Below are 20,904 nucleotides of genomic sequence, written 5' to 3'. Positions count from 1 at the left end.
AGTACTGAGTCAATGTGGAGGCTATATACAGGGTGTTACGTTACTGAGTCAATGTGGAGGCTAAATACAGGGGGTACCAGTACAGAGTCAATGTGGAGGCTATATACAGGGGGTACCAGTACAGAGTCAATGTGGAGGCTATATACAGGTGGTAGTGGTACAGAGTCAATGTGGAGGCTATATACAGGGGGTAGTGGTACAGAGTCAATGTGGAGGCTATATACAGGTGGTAGTGGTACAGAGTCAATGTGGAGGCTATATACAGGGGGTAGTGGTACAGAGTCAATGTGGAGGCTATATACAGGGGGTACCAGTACAGAGTCTATGTGGAGGCTATATACAGGGGGTACCAGTACAGAGTCAATGTGGAGGCTATATACAGGGGGTACCGGTACAGAGTCAATGTGGAGGCTATATACAGAGGGTACCGGTACAGAGTCAATGTGGAGGCTATATACAGGAGGTACCGGTACAGAGTCAATGTGGAGGCTATATACAGGTGGTACCAGTACAGAGTCAATGTGGAGGCTATATACAGGGGGTACCGGTACAGAGTCAATGTGGAGGCTATATACAGGGGGTACCAGTACAGAGTCAATGTGGAGGCTATATACAGGGGGTACCAGTACAGAGTCAATGTGGAGGCTATATACAGGGGGTACCGGTACAGAGTCAATGTGGAGGCTATATACAGGGGGTACCGGTACAGAGTCAATGTGGAGGCTATATACAGGGGGTACCGGTACAGAGTCAATGTGGAGGCTATATACAGGGGGTACCAGTACAGAGTCAATGTGGAGGCTATATACAGGGGGTACCGGTACAGAGTCAATGTGGAGGCTATATACAGGGGGTACCAGTACAGAGTCAATGTGGAGGCTATATACAGGGGGTACCGGTACAGAGTCAATGTGGAGGCTATATACAGAGGGTACCGGTACAGAGTCAATGTGGAGGCTATATACAGGAGGTACCGGTACAGAGTCAATGTGGAGGCTATATACAGGTGGTACCGGTACAGAGTCAATGTGGAGGCTATATACAGGGGGTACCGGTACTGAGTCAATGTGGAGGCTATATACAGGAGGTACCGGTACAGAGTCAATGTGGAGGCTATATACAGGGTGTTACGGTACAGAGTCAATGTGGAGGCTATATACAGGGGGTAGTGGTACAGAGTCAATGTGGAGGCTATATACAGGGGGTACCAGTACAGAGTCAATGTGGAGGCTATATACAGGGGGTACCAGTACAGAGTCAATGTGGAGGCTATATACAGGTGGTAGTGGTACAGAGTCAATGTGGAGGCTATATACAGGGGGTAGTGGTACAGAGTCAATGTGGAGGCTATATACAGGTGGTAGTGGTACAGAGTCAATGTGGAGGCTATATACAGGGGGTAGTGGTACAGAGTCAATGTGGAGGCTATATACAGGGGGTACCAGTACAGAGTCTATGTGGAGGCTATATACAGGGGGTACCAGTACAGAGTCAATGTGGAAGCTATATACAGGGGGTACCAGTACAGAGTCAATGTGGAGGCTATATACAGGGTGTTACGGTACAGAGTCAATGTGTAGGCTATATATAGGGGTTACCAGTACAGAGTCAATGTGGAGGCTATATACAGGGTGTTACAGTACTGAGTCAATGTGGAGGCTATATACAGGGTGTTACGTTACTGAGTCAATGTGGAGGCTAAATACAGGGGGTACCAGTACAGAGTCAATGTGGAGGCTATATACAGGGGGTACCAGTACAGAGTCAATGTGGAGGCTATATACAGGTGGTAGTGGTACAGAGTCAATGTGGAGGCTATATACAGGGGGTAGTGGTACAGAGTCAATGTGGAGGCTATATACAGGTGGTAGTGGTACAGAGTCAATGTGGAGGCTATATACAGGGGGTAGTGGTACAGAGTCAATGTGGAGGCTATATACAGGGGGTACCAGTACAGAGTCTATGTGGAGGCTATATACAGGGGGTACCAGTACAGAGTCAATGTGGAGGCTATATACAGGGGGTACCGGTACAGAGTCAATGTGGAGGCTATATACAGAGGGTACCGGTACAGAGTCAATGTGGAGGCTATATACAGGAGGTACCGGTACAGAGTCAATGTGGAGGCTATATACAGGTGGTACCAGTACAGAGTCAATGTGGAGGCTATATACAGGGGGTACCGGTACAGAGTCAATGTGGAGGCTATATACAGGGGGTACCAGTACAGAGTCAATGTGGAGGCTATATACAGGGGGTACCAGTACAGAGTCAATGTGGAGGCTATATACAGGGGGTACCGGTACAGAGTCAATGTGGAGGCTATATACAGGGGGTACCGGTACAGAGTCAATGTGGAGGCTATATACAGGGGGTACCGGTACAGAGTCAATGTGGAGGCTATATACAGGGGGTACCAGTACAGAGTCAATGTGGAGGCTATATACAGGGGGTACCGGTACAGAGTCAATGTGGAGGCTATATACAGGGGGTACCAGTACAGAGTCAATGTGGAGGCTATATACAGGGGGTACCGGTACAGAGTCAATGTGGAGGCTATATACAGAGGGTACCGGTACAGAGTCAATGTGGAGGCTATATACAGGAGGTACCGGTACAGAGTCAATGTGGAGGCTATATACAGGTGGTACCGGTACAGAGTCAATGTGGAGGCTATATACAGGGGGTACCGGTACTGAGTCAATGTGGAGGCTATATACAGGAGGTACCGGTACAGAGTCAATGTGGAGGCTATATACAGGGTGTTACGGTACAGAGTCAATGTGGAGGCTATATACAGGGGGTAGTGGTACAGAGTCAATGTGGAGGCTATATACAGGGGGTACCAGTACAGAGTCAATGTGGAGGCTATATACAGGGGGTACCAGTACAGAGTCAATGTGGAGGCTATATACAGGTGGTAGTGGTACAGAGTCAATGTGGAGGCTATATACAGGGGGTAGTGGTACAGAGTCAATGTGGAGGCTATATACAGGTGGTAGTGGTACAGAGTCAATGTGGAGGCTATATACAGGGGGTAGTGGTACAGAGTCAATGTGGAGGCTATATACAGGGGGTACCAGTACAGAGTCTATGTGGAGGCTATATACAGGGGGTACCAGTACAGAGTCAATGTGGAAGCTATATACAGGGGGTACCAGTACAGAGTCAATGTGGAGGCTATATACAGGGTGTTACGGTACAGAGTCAATGTGTAGGCTATATATAGGGGTTACCAGTACAGAGTCAATGTGGAGGCTATATACAGGGTGTTACAGTACTGAGTCAATGTGGAGGCTATATACAGGGTGTTACGTTACTGAGTCAATGTGGAGGCTAAATACAGGGGGTACCAGTACAGAGTCAATGTGGAGGCTAAATACAGGGGGTACCGGTACAGAGTCAATGTGGAGGGTATATACAGGGGGTACAGGTACAGAGTCAATGTGGAGGCTATATACAGGGGGTACAGGTACAGAGTCAATGTGGAGGCTATATACAGGGTGTTACGGTACAGAGTCAATTTGGAGGCTATATACAGGGGGTACAGGTACAGACAGAGTCAATGTGGAGGACATATACAGGGGGTACCGGTACAGAGTCAATGTGGAGGCTATATACAGGGGGTACCAGTACAGAGTCAATGTGGAGGCTATATACAGGGGGTACCGGTACAGAGTCAATGTGGAGGCTATATACAGAGGGTACCGGTACAGAGTCAATGTGGAGGCTATATACAGGAGGTACCGGTACAGAGTCAATGTGGAGGCTATATACAGGTGGTACCAGTACAGAGTCAATGTGGAGGCTATATACAGGGGGTACCGGTACAGAGTCAATGTGGAGGCTATATACAGGGGGTACCAGTACAGAGTCAATGTGGAGGCTATATACAGGGGGTACCAGTACAGAGTCAATGTGGAGGCTATATACAGGGGGTACCGGTACAGAGTCAATGTGGAGGCTATATACAGGGGGTACCGGTACAGAGTCAATGTGGAGGCTATATACAGGGGGTACCGGTACAGAGTCAATGTGGAGGCTATATACAGGGGGTACCAGTACAGAGTCAATGTGGAGGCTATATACAGGGGGTACCGGTACAGAGTCAATGTGGAGGCTATATACAGGGGGTACCAGTACAGAGTCAATGTGGAGGCTATATACAGGGGGTACCGGTACAGAGTCAATGTGGAGGCTATATACAGAGGGTACCGGTACAGAGTCAATGTGGAGGCTATATACAGGAGGTACCGGTACAGAGTCAATGTGGAGGCTATATACAGGTGGTACCGGTACAGAGTCAATGTGGAGGCTATATACAGGGGGTACCGGTACTGAGTCAATGTGGAGGCTATATACAGGAGGTACCGGTACAGAGTCAATGTGGAGGCTATATACAGGGTGTTACGGTACAGAGTCAATGTGGAGGCTATATACAGGGGGTAGTGGTACAGAGTCAATGTGGAGGCTATATACAGGGGGTACCAGTACAGAGTCAATGTGGAGGCTATATACAGGGGGTACCAGTACAGAGTCAATGTGGAGGCTATATACAGGTGGTAGTGGTACAGAGTCAATGTGGAGGCTATATACAGGGGGTAGTGGTACAGAGTCAATGTGGAGGCTATATACAGGGTATTACGGTACAGAGTCAATGTGGAGGCTATATACAGGGGGTACCAGTACAGAGTCAATGTGGAGGCTATATACAGGGTGTTACAGTACTGAGTCAATGTGGAGGCTATATACAGGGTGTTACGTTACTGAGTCAATGTGGAGGCTAAATACAGGGGGTACCAGTACAGAGTCAATGTGGAGGCTATATACAGGGGGTACCAGTACAGAGTCAATGTGGAGGCTATATACAGGTGGTAGTGGTACAGAGTCAATGTGGAGGCTATATACAGGGGGTAGTGGTACAGAGTCAATGTGGAGGCTATATAGAGGTGGTAGTGGTACAGAGTCAATGTGGAGGCTATATACAGGGGGTAGTGGTACAGAGTCAATGTGGAGGCTATATACAGGGGGTACCAGTACAGAGTCTATGTGGAGGCTATATACAGGGGGTACCAGTACAGAGTCAATGTGGAGGCTATATACAGGGGGTACCGGTACAGAGTCAATGTGGAGGCTATATACAGAGGGTACCGGTACAGAGTCAATGTGGAGGCTATATACAGGAGGTACCGGTACAGAGTCAATGTGGAGGCTATATACAGGTGGTACCAGTACAGAGTCAATGTGGAGGCTATATACAGGGGGTACCGGTACAGAGTCAATGTGGAGGCTATATACAGGGGGTACCAGTACAGAGTCAATGTGGAGGCTATATACAGGGGGTACCAGTACAGAGTCAATGTGGAGGCTATATACAGGGGGTACCGGTACAGAGTCAATGTGGAGGCTATATACAGGGGGTACCGGTACAGAGTCAATGTGGAGGCTATATACAGGGGGTACCGGTACAGAGTCAATGTGGAGGCTATATACAGGGGGTACCAGTACAGAGTCAATGTGGAGGCTATATACAGGGGGTACCGGTACAGAGTCAATGTGGAGGCTATATACAGGGGGTACCAGTACAGAGTCAATGTGGAGGCTATATACAGGGGGTACCGGTACAGAGTCAATGTGGAGGCTATATACAGAGGGTACCGGTACAGAGTCAATGTGGAGGCTATATACAGGAGGTACCGGTACAGAGTCAATGTGGAGGCTATATACAGGTGGTACCGGTACAGAGTCAATGTGGAGGCTATATACAGGGGGTACCGGTACTGAGTCAATGTGGAGGCTATATACAGGAGGTACCGGTACAGAGTCAATGTGGAGGCTATATACAGGGTGTTACGGTACAGAGTCAATGTGGAGGCTATATACAGGGGGTAGTGGTACAGAGTCAATGTGGAGGCTATATACAGGGGGTACCAGTACAGAGTCAATGTGGAGGCTATATACAGGGGGTACCAGTACAGAGTCAATGTGGAGGCTATATACAGGTGGTAGTGGTACAGAGTCAATGTGGAGGCTATATACAGGGGGTAGTGGTACAGAGTCAATGTGGAGGCTATATACAGGTGGTAGTGGTACAGAGTCAATGTGGAGGCTATATACAGGGGGTAGTGGTACAGAGTCAATGTGGAGGCTATATACAGGGGGTACCAGTACAGAGTCTATGTGGAGGCTATATACAGGGGGTACCAGTACAGAGTCAATGTGGAAGCTATATACAGGGGGTACCAGTACAGAGTCAATGTGGAGGCTATATACAGGGTGTTACGGTACAGAGTCAATGTGTAGGCTATATATAGGGGTTACCAGTACAGAGTCAATGTGGAGGCTATATACAGGGTGTTACAGTACTGAGTCAATGTGGAGGCTATATACAGGGTGTTACGTTACTGAGTCAATGTGGAGGCTAAATACAGGGGGTACCAGTACAGAGTCAATGTGGAGGCTAAATACAGGGGGTACCGGTACAGAGTCAATGTGGAGGGTATATACAGGGGGTACAGGTACAGAGTCAATGTGGAGGCTATATACAGGGGGTACAGGTACAGAGTCAATGTGGAGGCTATATACAGGGTGTTACGGTACAGAGTCAATTTGGAGGCTATATACAGGGGGTACAGGTACAGACAGAGTCAATGTGGAGGACATATACAGGGGGTACCGGTACAGAGTCAATGTGGAGGCTATATACAGGGGGTACCAGTACAGAGTCAATGTGGAGGCTATATACAGGGGGTACCGGTACAGAGTCAATGTGGAGGCTATATACAGAGGGTACCGGTACAGAGTCAATGTGGAGGCTATATACAGGAGGTACCGGTACAGAGTCAATGTGGAGGCTATATACAGGTGGTACCAGTACAGAGTCAATGTGGAGGCTATATACAGGGGGTACCGGTACAGAGTCAATGTGGAGGCTATATACAGGGGGTACCAGTACAGAGTCAATGTGGAGGCTATATACAGGGGGTACCAGTACAGAGTCAATGTGGAGGCTATATACAGGGGGTACCGGTACAGAGTCAATGTGGAGATTATATACAGGGGGTACCGGTACAGAGTCAATGTGGAGGCTATATACAGGGGGTACCGGTACAGAGTCAATGTGGAGGCTATATACAGGGGGTACCAGTACAGAGTCAATGTGGAGGCTATATACAGGGGGTACCGGTACAGAGTCAATGTGGAGGCTATATACAGGGGGTACCAGTACAGAGTCAATGTGGAGGCTATATACAGGGGGTACCGGTACAGAGTCAATGTGGAGGCTATATACAGAGGGTACCGGTACAGAGTCAATGTGGAGGCTATATACAGGAGGTACCGGTACAGAGTCAATGTGGAGGCTATATACAGGTGGTACCGGTACAGAGTCAATGTGGAGGCTATATACAGGGGGTACCGGTACTGAGTCAATGTGGAGGCTATATACAGGAGGTACCGGTACAGAGTCAATGTGGAGGCTATATACAGGGTGTTACGGTACAGAGTCAATGTGGAGGCTATATACAGGGGGCAGTGGTACAGAGTCAATGTGGAGGCTATATACAGGGGGTACCAGTACAGAGTCAATGTGGAGGCTATATACAGGGGGTACCAGTACAGAGTCAATGTGGAGGCTATATACAGGTGGTAGTGGTACAGAGTCAATGTGGAGGCTATATACAGGGGGTAGTGGTACAGAGTCAATGTGGAGGCTATATACAGGGTATTACGGTACAGAGTCAATGTGGAGGCTATATACAGGGGGTACCAGTACAGAGTCTATGTGGAGGCTATATACAGGGGGTACCAGTACAGAGTCAATGTGGAAGCTATATACAGGGGGTACCAGTACAGAGTCAATGTGGAGGCTATATACAGGGTGTTACGGTACAGAGTCAATGTGTAGGCTATATATAGGGGTTACCAGTACAGAGTCAATGTGGAGGCTATATACAGGGTGTTACAGTACTGAGTCAATGTGGAGGCTATATACAGGGTGTTACGGTACTGAGTCAATGTGGAGGCTAAATACAGGGGGTACCAGTACAGAGTCAATGTGGAGGCTAAATACAGGGGGTACCGGTACAGAGTCAATGTGGAGGGTATATACAGGGGGTACAGGTACAGAGTCAATGTGGAGGCTATATACAGGGAGTACCAGTACAGAGTCAATGTGTAGGCTATATATAGGGGTTACCAGTACAGAGTCAATGTGGAGGCTATATACAGGGTGTTACAGTACTGAGTCAATGTGGAGGCTATATACAGGGTGTTACGGTACTGAGTCAATGTGGAGGCTAAATACAGGGGGTACCAGTACAGAGTCAATGTGGAGGCTAAATACAGGGGGTACCGGTACAGAGTCAATGTGGAGGCTATATACAGGGGGTACAGGTACAGAGTCAATGTGGAGGCTATATACAGGGGGTACAGGTACAGAGTCAATGTGGAGGCTATATACAGGGTGTTACGGTACAGAGTCAATGTGGAGGCTATATACAGGGGGTACAGGTACAGACAGAGTCAATGTGGAGGACATATACAGGGGGTACCGGTACAGAGTCAATATGGAGGCTATATACAGGGTGTTACGGTACAGAGTCAATGTGGAGGCTATATACAAGGTGTTACGGTACAGAGTCAATGTGGAGGCTAAATACAGGGGGTACCAGTACAGAGTCAATGTGGAGGCTATATACAGGGTGTTATGGTACAGAGTCAATGTGGAGGCTATATACAGGGGGTACCGGTACAGAGTCAATGTGGAGGCTGTATACAGGGGGTACCAGTACAGAGTCAATGTGGAGGCTATATACAGGGGGTACCGGTACAGAGTCAATGTGGAGGCAATATACAGGGGGTACCGGTACAGAGTCAATGTGGAGGCTATATACAGGGTGTTATGGTACAGAGTCAATGTGGAGGCTATATACAGGGGGTACCAGTACAGAGTCAATGTGGAGGATATATACAGGTGGTACCAGTACAGAGTCAATGTGGAGGCTATATACAGGGGGTACCGGTACAGAGTCAATGTGGAGGCTATATACAGGGGGTACCGGTACAGAGTCAATGTGGAGGCTATATACAGGGGGTACCGGTACAGAGTCAATGTGGAGGCTATATACAGGGGGTACCAGTACAGAGTCAATGTGGAGGCTATATACAGGGGGTACCGGTACAGAGTCAATGTGGAGGCTATATACAGGGGGTACCAGTACAGAGTCAATGTGGAGGCTATATACAGGGGGTACCGGTACAGAGTCAATGTGGAGGCTATATACAGAGGGTACCGGTACAGAGTCAATGTGGAGGCTATATACAGGAGGTACCGGTACAGAGTCAATGTGGAGGCTATATACAGGTGGTACCGGTACAGAGTCAATGTGGAGGCTATATACAGGGGGTACCGGTACTGAGTCAATGTGGAGGCTATATACAGGAGGTACCGGTACAGAGTCAATGTGGAGGCTATATACAGGGTGTTACGGTACAGAGTCAATGTGGAGGCTATATACAGGGTGTACCGGTACAGAGTCAATGTGGAGGCTATATACAGGAGGTACCGGTACAGAGTCAATGTGGAGGCTATATACAGGGTGTACCGGTACAGAGTCAATGTGGAGGCTATATACAGGGGGTACCAGTACAGAGTCAATGTGGAGGCTATATACAGGGGGTACCAGTACAGAGTCAATGTGGAGGCTATATACAGGGGGTTCCAGTACAGAGTCAATGTGGAGGCTATATACAGGGGGTACCAGTACAGAGTCAATGTGGAGGCTATATACAGGGGGTACCGGTACAGAGTCAATGTGGAGGCTATATACAGGGGGTTCCAGTACAGAGTCAATGTGGAGGCTATATACAGGAGGTACCGGTACAGAGTCAATGTGGAGGCTATATACAGGGTGTACCGGTACAGAGTCAATGTGGAGGCTATATACAGGGGGTACCAGTACAGAGTCAATGTGGAGGCTATATACAGGGTGTTACGGTACAGAGTCAATGTGGAGGCTATATACAGGGGGTACCGGTACAGAGTCAATGTGGAGGCTACATACAGGGGGTACCGGTACAGAGTCAATGTGGAGGCTATATACAGGGGGTACCGGTACAGAGTCAATGTGGAGGCTATATACAGGGGGTACCGGTACAGAGTCAATGTGGAGGCTATATACAGGGGGTACCGGTACAGAGTCAATGTGGAGGCTATATACAGGGTGTTACGGTACAGAGTCAATGTGGAGGCTATATACAGGAGGTACCGGTACAGAGTCAATGTGGAGGCTATATACAGGGTGTACCGGTACAGAGTCAATGTGGAGGCTATATACAGGGGGTACCAGTACAGAGTCAATGTGGAGGCTATATACAGGGGGTACCAGTACAGAGTCAATGTGGAGGCTATATACAGGGGGTTCCAGTACAGAGTCAATGTGGAGGCTATATACAGGGGGAGATTGAGCCCCCAGAGACAGAGCCCCCAGAGGCTGAGCCCCCAGAGACTGAGCCCCAGAGACAGAGCCTCCAGAGACAGAGCCCCCAGAGGCTGAGGCCCCAGAGACAGAGCCCCCAGAGTCTGAGGCCCCAGAGGCAGAGCTACAGCAGCTGTGAAGGGCCATTACAATATTACAGTCCTACAGAAGCTCTCTAAATTACTCACAGTGATGTGGAACACACACACACACACACACACACACACACACACACACACACACACATTACTCATTACAGTGATGTGGAACACTGTAATGTTACCAAGTGCCTAGAGCTCTTTAAAATACAGGAGACCTTGTTTTCCTCATGTCTCTCCCTCTCTCATTCCTTCCTGTCTCTCCCTGTCTCATTCCTTCCTGTCTCTCCCTGTCTCATTCCTTCCTGTCTCTCCCTGTCTCATTCCTTCCTGTCTCTCCCTGTCTCATTCCTTCCTGTCTCTCCCTGTCTCATTCCTTCCTGTCTCTCCCTGTCTCATTCCTTCCTGTCACTCCCTCTCTCATTCCTTCCTGTCACTCCCTCTCTCCTTTCTTCATGTCTGTCCCTGCCTCATTCCCTCTCTCTCCTTTCTTCATGTCTGTCCCTGCCTCATTCCCTCTCTCCTTTCTTCATGTCTGTCCCTGCCTCATTCCCTCACTCCTTTCTTCATGTCTGTCCCTGCCTCATTCCCTCACTCCTTTCTTCATGTCTGTCCCTGCCTCATTCCCTCTCTACTTTCTTCATGTCTGTCCCTGCCTCATTCCCTCTCTCCTTTCTTCATGTCTGTCCCTGCCTCATTCCCTCTTTCCTTTCTTCATGTCTGTCCCTGCCTCATTCCCTCTCTCCTTTCTTCATGTCTGTCCCTGCCTCATTCCCTCTCTCCTTTCTTCATGTCTGTCCCTGCCTCATTCCCTCTCTCCTTTCTTCATGTCTGTCCCTGCCTCATTCCCTCTCTCCTTTCTTCCTAGACTCTCCTTGTCTCATTCCTTCTCTCCTTTCTTCCCTCATATCTCTCTCTCCCTCCTTTCCATCTCTCTCTCTCCCTGTCCCTGCGTCCCTCATATCTCTCTCTCTGTCTCTCTCTGTCCATGTCTCCCTCCCATCTCCCCCTCCCTCAGTCCCATCTCTCTCTCCTTCCCATCTGTCTCTCTCTGTCCCTGTCTCCCTCCCATCTCCCCCTCCCTCAGTCCCTGTCTCCCTCACATCTCCCCCTCCCTCAGTCCCATCTCTTTCTCCTTCCCATATGTCTCTCTCTGTCCCTGTCTCCCTCCCATCACCCCCTCCCTCAGTCCCATCTCTCTCTCCTTCCCATCTGTCTCTCTCTGTCCCTGTCTCCCTCCCATCTCCCCCTCCCTCAGTCCCATCTCTCTCTCCTTCCCATCTGTCTCTCTCTGTCCCTGTCTCCCTCCCATCACCCCCTCACTCAGTCCCATCTCTCTCTCCTTCCCATCTGTCTCTCTCTGTCCCTGTCTCCATCCCATCTCCCCCTCCCTCAGTCCCATCTCTTTCTCCTTCCCATCTGTCTCTCTCTGTCCCTGTCTCCCTCCCATCTCCCCCTCCCTCAGTCCCATCTCTTTCTCCTTCCCATCTGTCTCTCTCTGTCCCTGTCTCCCTCCCATCTCCCCCTCCCTCAGTCCCATCTCTCTCTCTATCACCCTCCCTTCTCCCCCGTACGTCAGTCCCATCTCTCTCTCCCTCCCACTCTCTCTCTGCCAGGTCTTTCCAGGAAGTGTTCACAGCGTACGTGCTTTGCTGAATCATGTACTGAGCCTTGACCTCTGATTGGCTACATGTACAGGAGTCTTGCTCTCTGATTGGATAAGATACAACAAATGAGCAGAAGCTCATTATGGGTCTGATTGTGTAACACAGGAAATGAGGCACTTCACGTGTTGACCATCCCAGAAGAAGAAAGGCAGGAGGACTCAGTCCTTGAATAAGGAGGGGTTTCATCCAATAGAAGAAAGGCAGGAGGACTCAGTCCTTGAATAAGGAGGAGTTTCATCCAATAGAAGAAAGGCAGGAGGACTCAGTCCTTGAATAAGGAGGGGTTTCATCCAATAGAAGAAAGGCAGGAGGACTCAGTCCTTGAATAAGGAGGGGTTTCATCCAATAGAAGAAAGGCAGGAGGACTCAGTCCTTGAATAAGGAGGGGTTTCATCCAATAGAAGAAAGGCAGGAGGACTCAGTCCTTGAATAAGGAGGGGTTTCATCCAATAGAAGAAAAGCAGGAGGACTCAGTCCTTGAATAAGGAGGGGTTTCATCCAATAGAAGAAAGGCAGGAGGACTCAGTCCTGGAATAAGGAGGGGTTTCATCCAATAGAAGAAAGGCAGGATGACTCAGTCCTGGAATAAGGAGGGGTTTCATCCAATAGAAGAAAGGCAGGAGGACTCAGTCCTGGAATAAGGAGGGGTTTCATCCAATAGAAGAAAGGCAGGAGGGATTTCATCCAATAGAAGAAAGACAGGAGGACTCAGTCCTTGAATAAGGAGGGGTTTCATCCAATAGAAGAAAGGCAGGAGGACTCAGTCCTTGAATAAGGAGGGGTTTCATCCAATAGAAGAAAGGCAGGAGGACTCAGTCCTTGAATAAGGAGGGGTTTCATCCAATAGAAGAAAGGCAGGAGGACTCAGTCCTTGAATAAGGAGGGGTTTCATCCAATAGAAGAAAGGCAGGAGGACTCAGTCCTTGAATAAGGAGGAGTTTCATCCAATAGAAGAAAGGCAGGAGGACTCAGTCCTTGAATAAGGAGGGGTTTCGTCCAATAGAAGAAAGGCAGGAGGACTCAGTCCTTGAATAAGGAGGGGTTTCATCCAATAGAAGAAAGGCAGGAGGGATTTCATCCAATAGAAGAAAGGCAGGAGGACTCAGTCCTTGAATAAGGAGGGGTTTCATCCAATAGAAGAAAGGCAGGAGGACTCAGTCCTTGAATAAGGAGGGGTTTGATTTTCAAAGTCTCTCAGTTTAGCATATTTTATGTTCAAGTTGGGTTCACATGAACTCTACAGTAAGTTCCAGGAAGTTCTTCATGAGAGAGGGGTAGGAGAACAGGAGAGAGGGGTAGGAGAACAGGAGAGAGGGGTAGGAGAACAGGAGAGATGGGTAGGAGAGCAGGAGAGAGGGGTATGAGAGCAGGAGAGAGGGGTAGGAGAACAGGAGAGAGGGGTAGGAGAACAGGAGAGAGGGGTAGGAGAAGCAGGAGAGAGGGGTAGGAGAAGCAGGAGAGAGGGGTAGGAGAACAGGAGAGAGGGGTAGGAGAGCAGGAGAGAGGGGTAGGAGAAGCTGGAGAGAGGGGTAGGAGAGCAGGAGAGAGGGGTAGGAGAGCAGGAGAGGGGGGTAGGAGAACAGGAGAGAGGGGTAGGAGAGCAGGAGAGAAGAGGCAGGTCTAAAACTATTCTCTTCTGAAAACAACAGGAAAATGCTTCCATTATACAACACACACACACACACACACACACACACACACACACACACACACACACACACACACACACACACACACACACACACACACACACACACACACACACACACACACGGACTACATACAGGAAACCCTCCTTTCGTATAAATGCTATAGCAGCTGTCATGTGGAGAGGAGGAAGTGCTTTGAAAGGCTGGTCATGGCTCACATCAACCCCATTATCCCAGAAACCCTAGACCCACTCCAATTTGCATACCGCCCCAACAGATCCACAGATCATGCAGTCTCAATCCCACTCCACACTGTCCTTTCTCACCTGAACTAAAGGAACACCTATGTGAGAATGCTATTCATTGACTACAGCTCAGTGTTCAACACCATAGTGCTCACAAAGCTCATCACTGAGCTAAAGACCCTGGGACTAAACACCTCCCTCTGCAACTGGATCCTGGACTTCCTGACGGGCCAGGAGGTAAGAGTAGGTAAAAACACGCCTGCCATGCTGATCCTCAACACTGGGGCCCCTCAGGGGTGCGTGCTTAGTCCCCTCCTGTACTCCCTGTTCACCCACGACTGTGTGGCAGCGCATGACTCCAACACCACCATTAAGTTAGTTGACGACACAACAGTGGTAGGCCTGAACACTGACGACGATGAGACAGCCTACAGGGAGGAGGAGAGAGACCTGGCCGTGTGGTGCCAGGACACCAACAACAGTAAGACCAGGGAGCTGATCGTGAACACACATCACCCTTGAAAAAGTTTAGCATGGGTCCTCAAAAAACATGGTACTGAACTGACCCTGTATATAGTCACCTTCCCCCTATACATATCTACCTCCATCACTATACATATCTCCCTCCATCACTATACATATCTACCTCCATCACTATACATATCTACCTCCATCACTATACATATCTACCTCCATCACTATACATATCTACCTCCATCACTATACATATCTACCTCCATCACTCCAGTATCCCTGTCATCTTCCCCCTATTCATATCTACCTCCATCACTATACATATCTACCTCCATCACTCCAGTATCCCTGTCTCCTTCCCCCTATACATATCTACCTCCATCACTATACATATCTACCTCCATCACTATACATATCTACCTCCATCACTATACATATCTACCTCCATCACTCCAGTATCCCTGTCATCTTCCCCCTATACATATCTACCTCCATCACTATACATATCTACCTCCATCACTCCAGTATCCCTGTCATCTTCCCCCTATTCATATCTACCTCCATCACTATACATATCTACCTCCATCACTCCAGTATCCCTGTCACCTTCCCTCTATAAATATATACCTCCATCACTCCAGTATCCCTGTCACCTTCCCTCTATACATATCTACCTCCATCACTCCAGTATCCCTGTCACCTTCCCTCTATACATATCTACCTCCATCACTCCAGTATCCCTGTCATCTTCCCCCTATTCATATCTACCTCCATCACTATACATATCTACCTCCATCACTCCAGTATCCCTGTCACCTTCCCTCTATACATATCTACCTCCATCACTCCAGTATCCCTGTCATCTTCCCCCTATACATATCTACCTCCATCACTATACATATCTACCTCCATCACTCCAGTATCCCTGTCATCTTACCCCTATTCATATCTACCTCCTTCAGTATACATATCTACCTCCATCACTCCAGTATCCCTGTCACCTTCCCTCTATAAATATATACCTCCATCACTCCAGTATCCCTGTCACCTTCCCTCTATACATATCTACCTCCATCACTCCAGTATCCCTGTCTCCTTCCCCCTATACATATCTACCTCCATCACTATACATATCTACCTCCATCACTATACATATCTACCTCCATCACTATACATATCTACCTCCATCACTCAAGTATCCCTGTCATCTTCCCCCTATACATATCTACCTCCATCACTATACATATCTACCTCCATCACTATACATATCTACCTCCATCACTCAAGTATCCCTGTCTCCTTCCCCCTATACATATCTACCTCCATCACTATACATATCTACCTCCATCACTATACATATCTACCTCCATCACTATACATATCTACCTCCATCACTATACATATCTACCTCCATCACTCCAGTATCCCTGTCATCTTCCCCCTATTCATATCTACCTCCATCACTATACATATCTACCTCCATCACTCCAGTATCCCTGTCACCTTCCCTCTATACATATCTACCTCCATCACTCCAGTATCCCTGTCATCTTCCCCCTATACATATCTACCTCCATCACTATACATATCTACCTCCATCACTCCAGTATCCCTGTCATCTTACCCCTATTCATATCTACCTCCTTCAGTATACATATCTACCTCCATCACTCCAGTATCCCTGTCACCTTCCCTCTATAAATATATACCTCCATCACTCCAGTATCCCTGTCACCTTCCCTCTATACATATCTACCTCCATCACTCCAGTATCCCTGTCTCCTTCCCCCTATACATATCTACCTCCATCACTATACATATCTACCTCCATCACTATACATATCTACCTCCATCACTATACATATCTACCTCCATCACTCAAGTATCCCTGTCATCTTCCCCCTATACATATCTACCTCCATCACTATACATATCTACCTCCATCACTATACATATCTACCTCCATCACTCAAGTATCCCTGTCTCCTTCCCCCTATACATATCTACCTCCATCACTATACATATCTACCTCCATCACTATACATATCTACCTCCATCACTATACATATCTACCTCCATCACTATACATATCTACCTCCATCACTCCAGTATCCCTGTCATCTTCCCCCTATTCATATCTACCTCCATCACTATACATATCTACCTCCATCACTCCAGTATCCCTGTCTCCTTCCCCCTATACATATCTACCTCCATCACTATACATATCTACCTCCATCACTATACATATCTACCTCCATCACTATACATATCTACCTCCATCACTCCAGTATCCCTGTCATCTTCCCCCTATACATATCTACCTCCATCACTATACATATCTACCTCCATCACTCCAGTATCCCTGTCATCTTCCCCCTATTCATATCTACCTCCATCACTATACATATCTACCTCCATCACTCCAGTATCCCTGTCACCTTCCCTCTATACATATCTACCTCCATCACTCCAGTATCCCTGTCATCTTCCCCCTATACATATCTACCTCCATCACTATACATATCTACCTCCATCACTCCAGTATCCCTGTCATCTTACCCCTATTCATATCTACCTCCTTCAGTATACATATCTACCTCCATCACTCCAGTATCCCTGTCACCTTCCCTCTATAAATATATACCTCCATCACTCCAGTATCCCTGTCACCTTCCCTCTATACATATCTACCTCCATCACTCCAGTATCCCTGTCTCCTTCCCCCTATACATATCTACCTCCATCACTATACATATCTACCTCCATCACTATACATATCTACCTCCATCACTATACATATCTACCTCCATCACTCAAGTATCCCTGTCATCTTCCCCCTATACATATCTACCTCCATCACTATACATATCTACCTCCATCACTATACATATCTACCTCCATCACTCAAGTATCCCTGTCTCCTTCCCCCTATACATATCTACCTCCATCACTATACATATCTACCTCCATCACTATACATATCTACCTCCATCACTATACATATCTACCTCCATCACTATACATATCTACCTCCATCACTCCAGTATCCCTGTCATCTTCCCCCTATTCATATCTACCTCCATCACTATACATATCTACCTCCATCACTCCAGTATCCCTGTCTCCTTCCCCCTATACATATCTACCTCCATCACTATACATATCTACCTCCATCACTATACATATCTACCTCCATCACTATACATATCTACCTCCATCACTCCAGTATCCCTGTCATCTTCCCCCTATACATATCTACCTCCATCACTATACATATCTACCTCCATCACTCCAGTATCCCTGTCATCTTCCCCCTATTCATATCTACCTCCATCACTATACATATCTACCTCCATCACTCCAGTATCCCTGTCACCTTCCCTCTATAAATATATACCTCCATCACTCCAGTATCCCTGTCACCTTCCCTCTATACATATCTACCTCCATCACTCCAGTATCCCTGTCACCTTCCCTCTATACATATCTACATCCATCACTCCAGTATCCCTGTCACCTTCCCTCTATACATATCTACCTCCATCACTCCAGTATCCCTGTCATCTTCCCCCTATACATATCTACCTCCATCACTATACATATCTACCTCCATCACTCCAGTATCCCTGTCACCTTCCCTCTATAAATATATACCTCCATCACTCCAGTATCCCTGTCACCTTCCCTCTATACATATCTACCTCCATCACTCCAGTATCCCTGTCTCCTTCCCCCTATACATATCTACCTCCATCACTATACATATCTACCTCCATCACTATACATATCTACCTCCATCACTATACATATCTACCTCCATCACTCAAGTATCCCTGTCTCCTTCCCCCTATACATATCTACCTCCATCACTATACATATCTACCTCCATCACTATACATATCTACCTCCATCACTCCAGTATCCCTGTACATTGTTTATGTGGTATTAGATCTGACCCTGGAACTGACCCTATACAGTATATAGATTCTGCACATTGTTAATATGGTATTAGAACTGACCTTGGAACTGACCCTATACAGTATATAGATTCTGCACATTGTTAATATGGCATTAGAACTGACCTTGGAACTGACCCTATACAGTATATAGATTCTGCACATTGTTAATATGGTATTAGATCTGACCCTGGAACTGACCCTATACAGTATATAGATTCTGCACGCATGTTGATTTGAAGAGGGACTCACATTGTATCCAGACATGTTGATCTCAATGCGTTGCTCGTTCTCTTTGCTGCCGTCAGGAGCGATCATTTTCAGCAGGTGATAGTAAGCCCTAGAGTCCTGCAGGAGACAGTCAGAGAGTTACTCTCCAGTTAGGAAACACAGTGTTATACTCCGCAGGACAACACAGAACACATAAACATGCCGGAATTGAATAAACATGCCGGAATTGAAGTCAGAGAAATACATTAAATTATAAGGAAGGACGTTGATGTCAAAGAGAGTTCAACATTCATTACGGTACCTTCACTAAGTTAAAGAAGTCTGATACTGTCTGATACTGTCTGAAGCATGGCAATCCCTAGCCCAAAAGTCTCTTTCCTCGTCTCAAAAACGCATGAAGTTGCATTATGACAAAAAGGCTGTTGGCCGTTCATTTGCACCAGGGGATCAAGTTTTAGTTTTGTTGCCAATCCCTGGCTCATCTCTGTCAGCACGTTTTTCTGGACCGTATCTGGTGGAAAAGAAAATCAATGACACCAATTATGTGATAAAGACACCAGATCGAAGGCGTTCTTCCCGTGTGTGTCATGTTAACATGCTGAAAACGTATTATGTGCGCGATTCTCCCGACAGCTCCTCAAGTAAGCCGGTCCAGCCCGCCGTCTCCAGTGTGGCTGCGGTGGTGCTGAAGCCTGGCTGGGACCTAGATGAGGATAAGGAGGACGGGTTGGAGTTACGCCATACATTACAGCAAGGTGAACGCCTATGTAATTCAGAGATGCTGAAGAAGTTACCCTCTCAAATGGAACATTTGGATAACGATCAAACTAAGGATCTTATCCTATTGATAAACAGTTTTCTCAGTGTGTTTCAGGACATTCCAAGTCGCACATCCATCTTGGAACATGACGTGGATGTGGGGAACGCTGTTCCTATACGTCAGCATCCGTACCGGGTTAATGCTAAGAAAAGGGAGGTAATGAAAAGTGAGGTAGCTTATTTATTACAGAATGAGATGGCAAAACCCAGTAACAGCTCCTGGAGTTCTCCATGTATTCTTGTTCCTAAGCCTGACGGTACATCCCGCTTATGTACGGACTATCGTCGCGTAAATGCAGTTACAAAGTCTGATTCTTTTCCTCTACCTCGCTTAGATGACTGTATTGATAGAATTGGCTCTGCTGCTTACGTTAGATTTGTTAAAAGGTTATTGGCAGGTGCCTCTGACCTCTCGAGCTTCTGACATATCGGCTTTTGTTACGCCAGATAACTTCGTACAATACACTGTGATGCCCTTTGGCATGTGTAATGCACCTGCTACTTTTCAGCGGCTAGTTAACATTGTGTTTGCAGATCTGCCAAATTGTACTGCTTACCTTGACGATGTGGTGATTCATTCGTCTACTTGGTCTGATCATCTCTCCACTTTGAAAAGTGTGTTTCAGCGGTTGGAGAATGCTTCTTTAACCCTCAATTTGGCCAAGTGTGAGTTTGGGAAGGCTACAGTGACTTACTTAGGTAAACAAGTGGGACGAGGTCAAGTGCGCCCAGTAACTGGCAAAGTGGAAGCAATTATTGCTTTTCCTGCTCCCACTACTCGCCGCCAGTTGCGCAGATTCCTGGGGATGGTAGGGTGCTATCGTACGTTTTGTAAGAATTTCTCGACGGTAGTAGCTCCCCTTTCATCTCTGCTTAGTCCCAAGGTACCATTCAAGTGGTCCAAGGACTGTAACTACGCTTTTGAGTCCGCTAAAGCGCTACTTTGCAGTGCCCCAGTGCTTGCCGCCCCCAACTTTGACAAACCTTTTAAGTTGGAGGTAGATGCTAGTATAGTGGGGGTGGGTGCGGTTCTCTTACAGGAAGATGAAGACGGAGTGGATCGGCCCGTCAGTTTCTTCTCCCGTAAGTTCAACTCGTGTCAGTCAAGATACTCTACAATTGAACAAGAGACGCTGGCTTTATTGCTTGCCTTACAGTTCTTTGAGGTATATGTGGAGTCCAGTGCCTTGCCTGTTATGGTCTTCACGGACCATAATCCATTGGTGTTCTTGAAGCAAATGTACAACCAGAACCGCCGCCTTATGCGGTGGGCTCTGATTGTAC

General features: G+C 47.4%; 1 protein-coding gene across 2 annotated transcripts in view; it reads right to left on the bottom strand.

Annotated features, from left to right (window-relative positions):
* The window catches only part of LOC110510432 (plastin-3), an 87,679-nt gene that overhangs the window by 27,400 nt on the left and 39,375 nt on the right, over nt 1-20,904 (bottom strand). For both annotated transcript variants that reach the window (XM_036943589.2, XM_090198951.1), the window contains exon 9: nt 18,823-18,918. In XM_036943589.2, the coding sequence (XP_036799484.1) occupies nt 18,823-18,918 (96 nt within the window). The remainder of the gene's footprint in view (nt 1-18,822; nt 18,919-20,904) is intronic.

The sequence above is a fragment of the Oncorhynchus mykiss genome, chromosome 14, assembly GCF_057628025.1.
Source record: "Oncorhynchus mykiss isolate SJ-2025 chromosome 14, ASM5762802v1, whole genome shotgun sequence".
Taxonomy (NCBI): Eukaryota; Metazoa; Chordata; class Actinopteri; order Salmoniformes; family Salmonidae; genus Oncorhynchus; species Oncorhynchus mykiss.
Note: the sequence above shows the minus strand (reverse complement) of the source record. Positions and strands in the feature narration are given on the sequence as shown.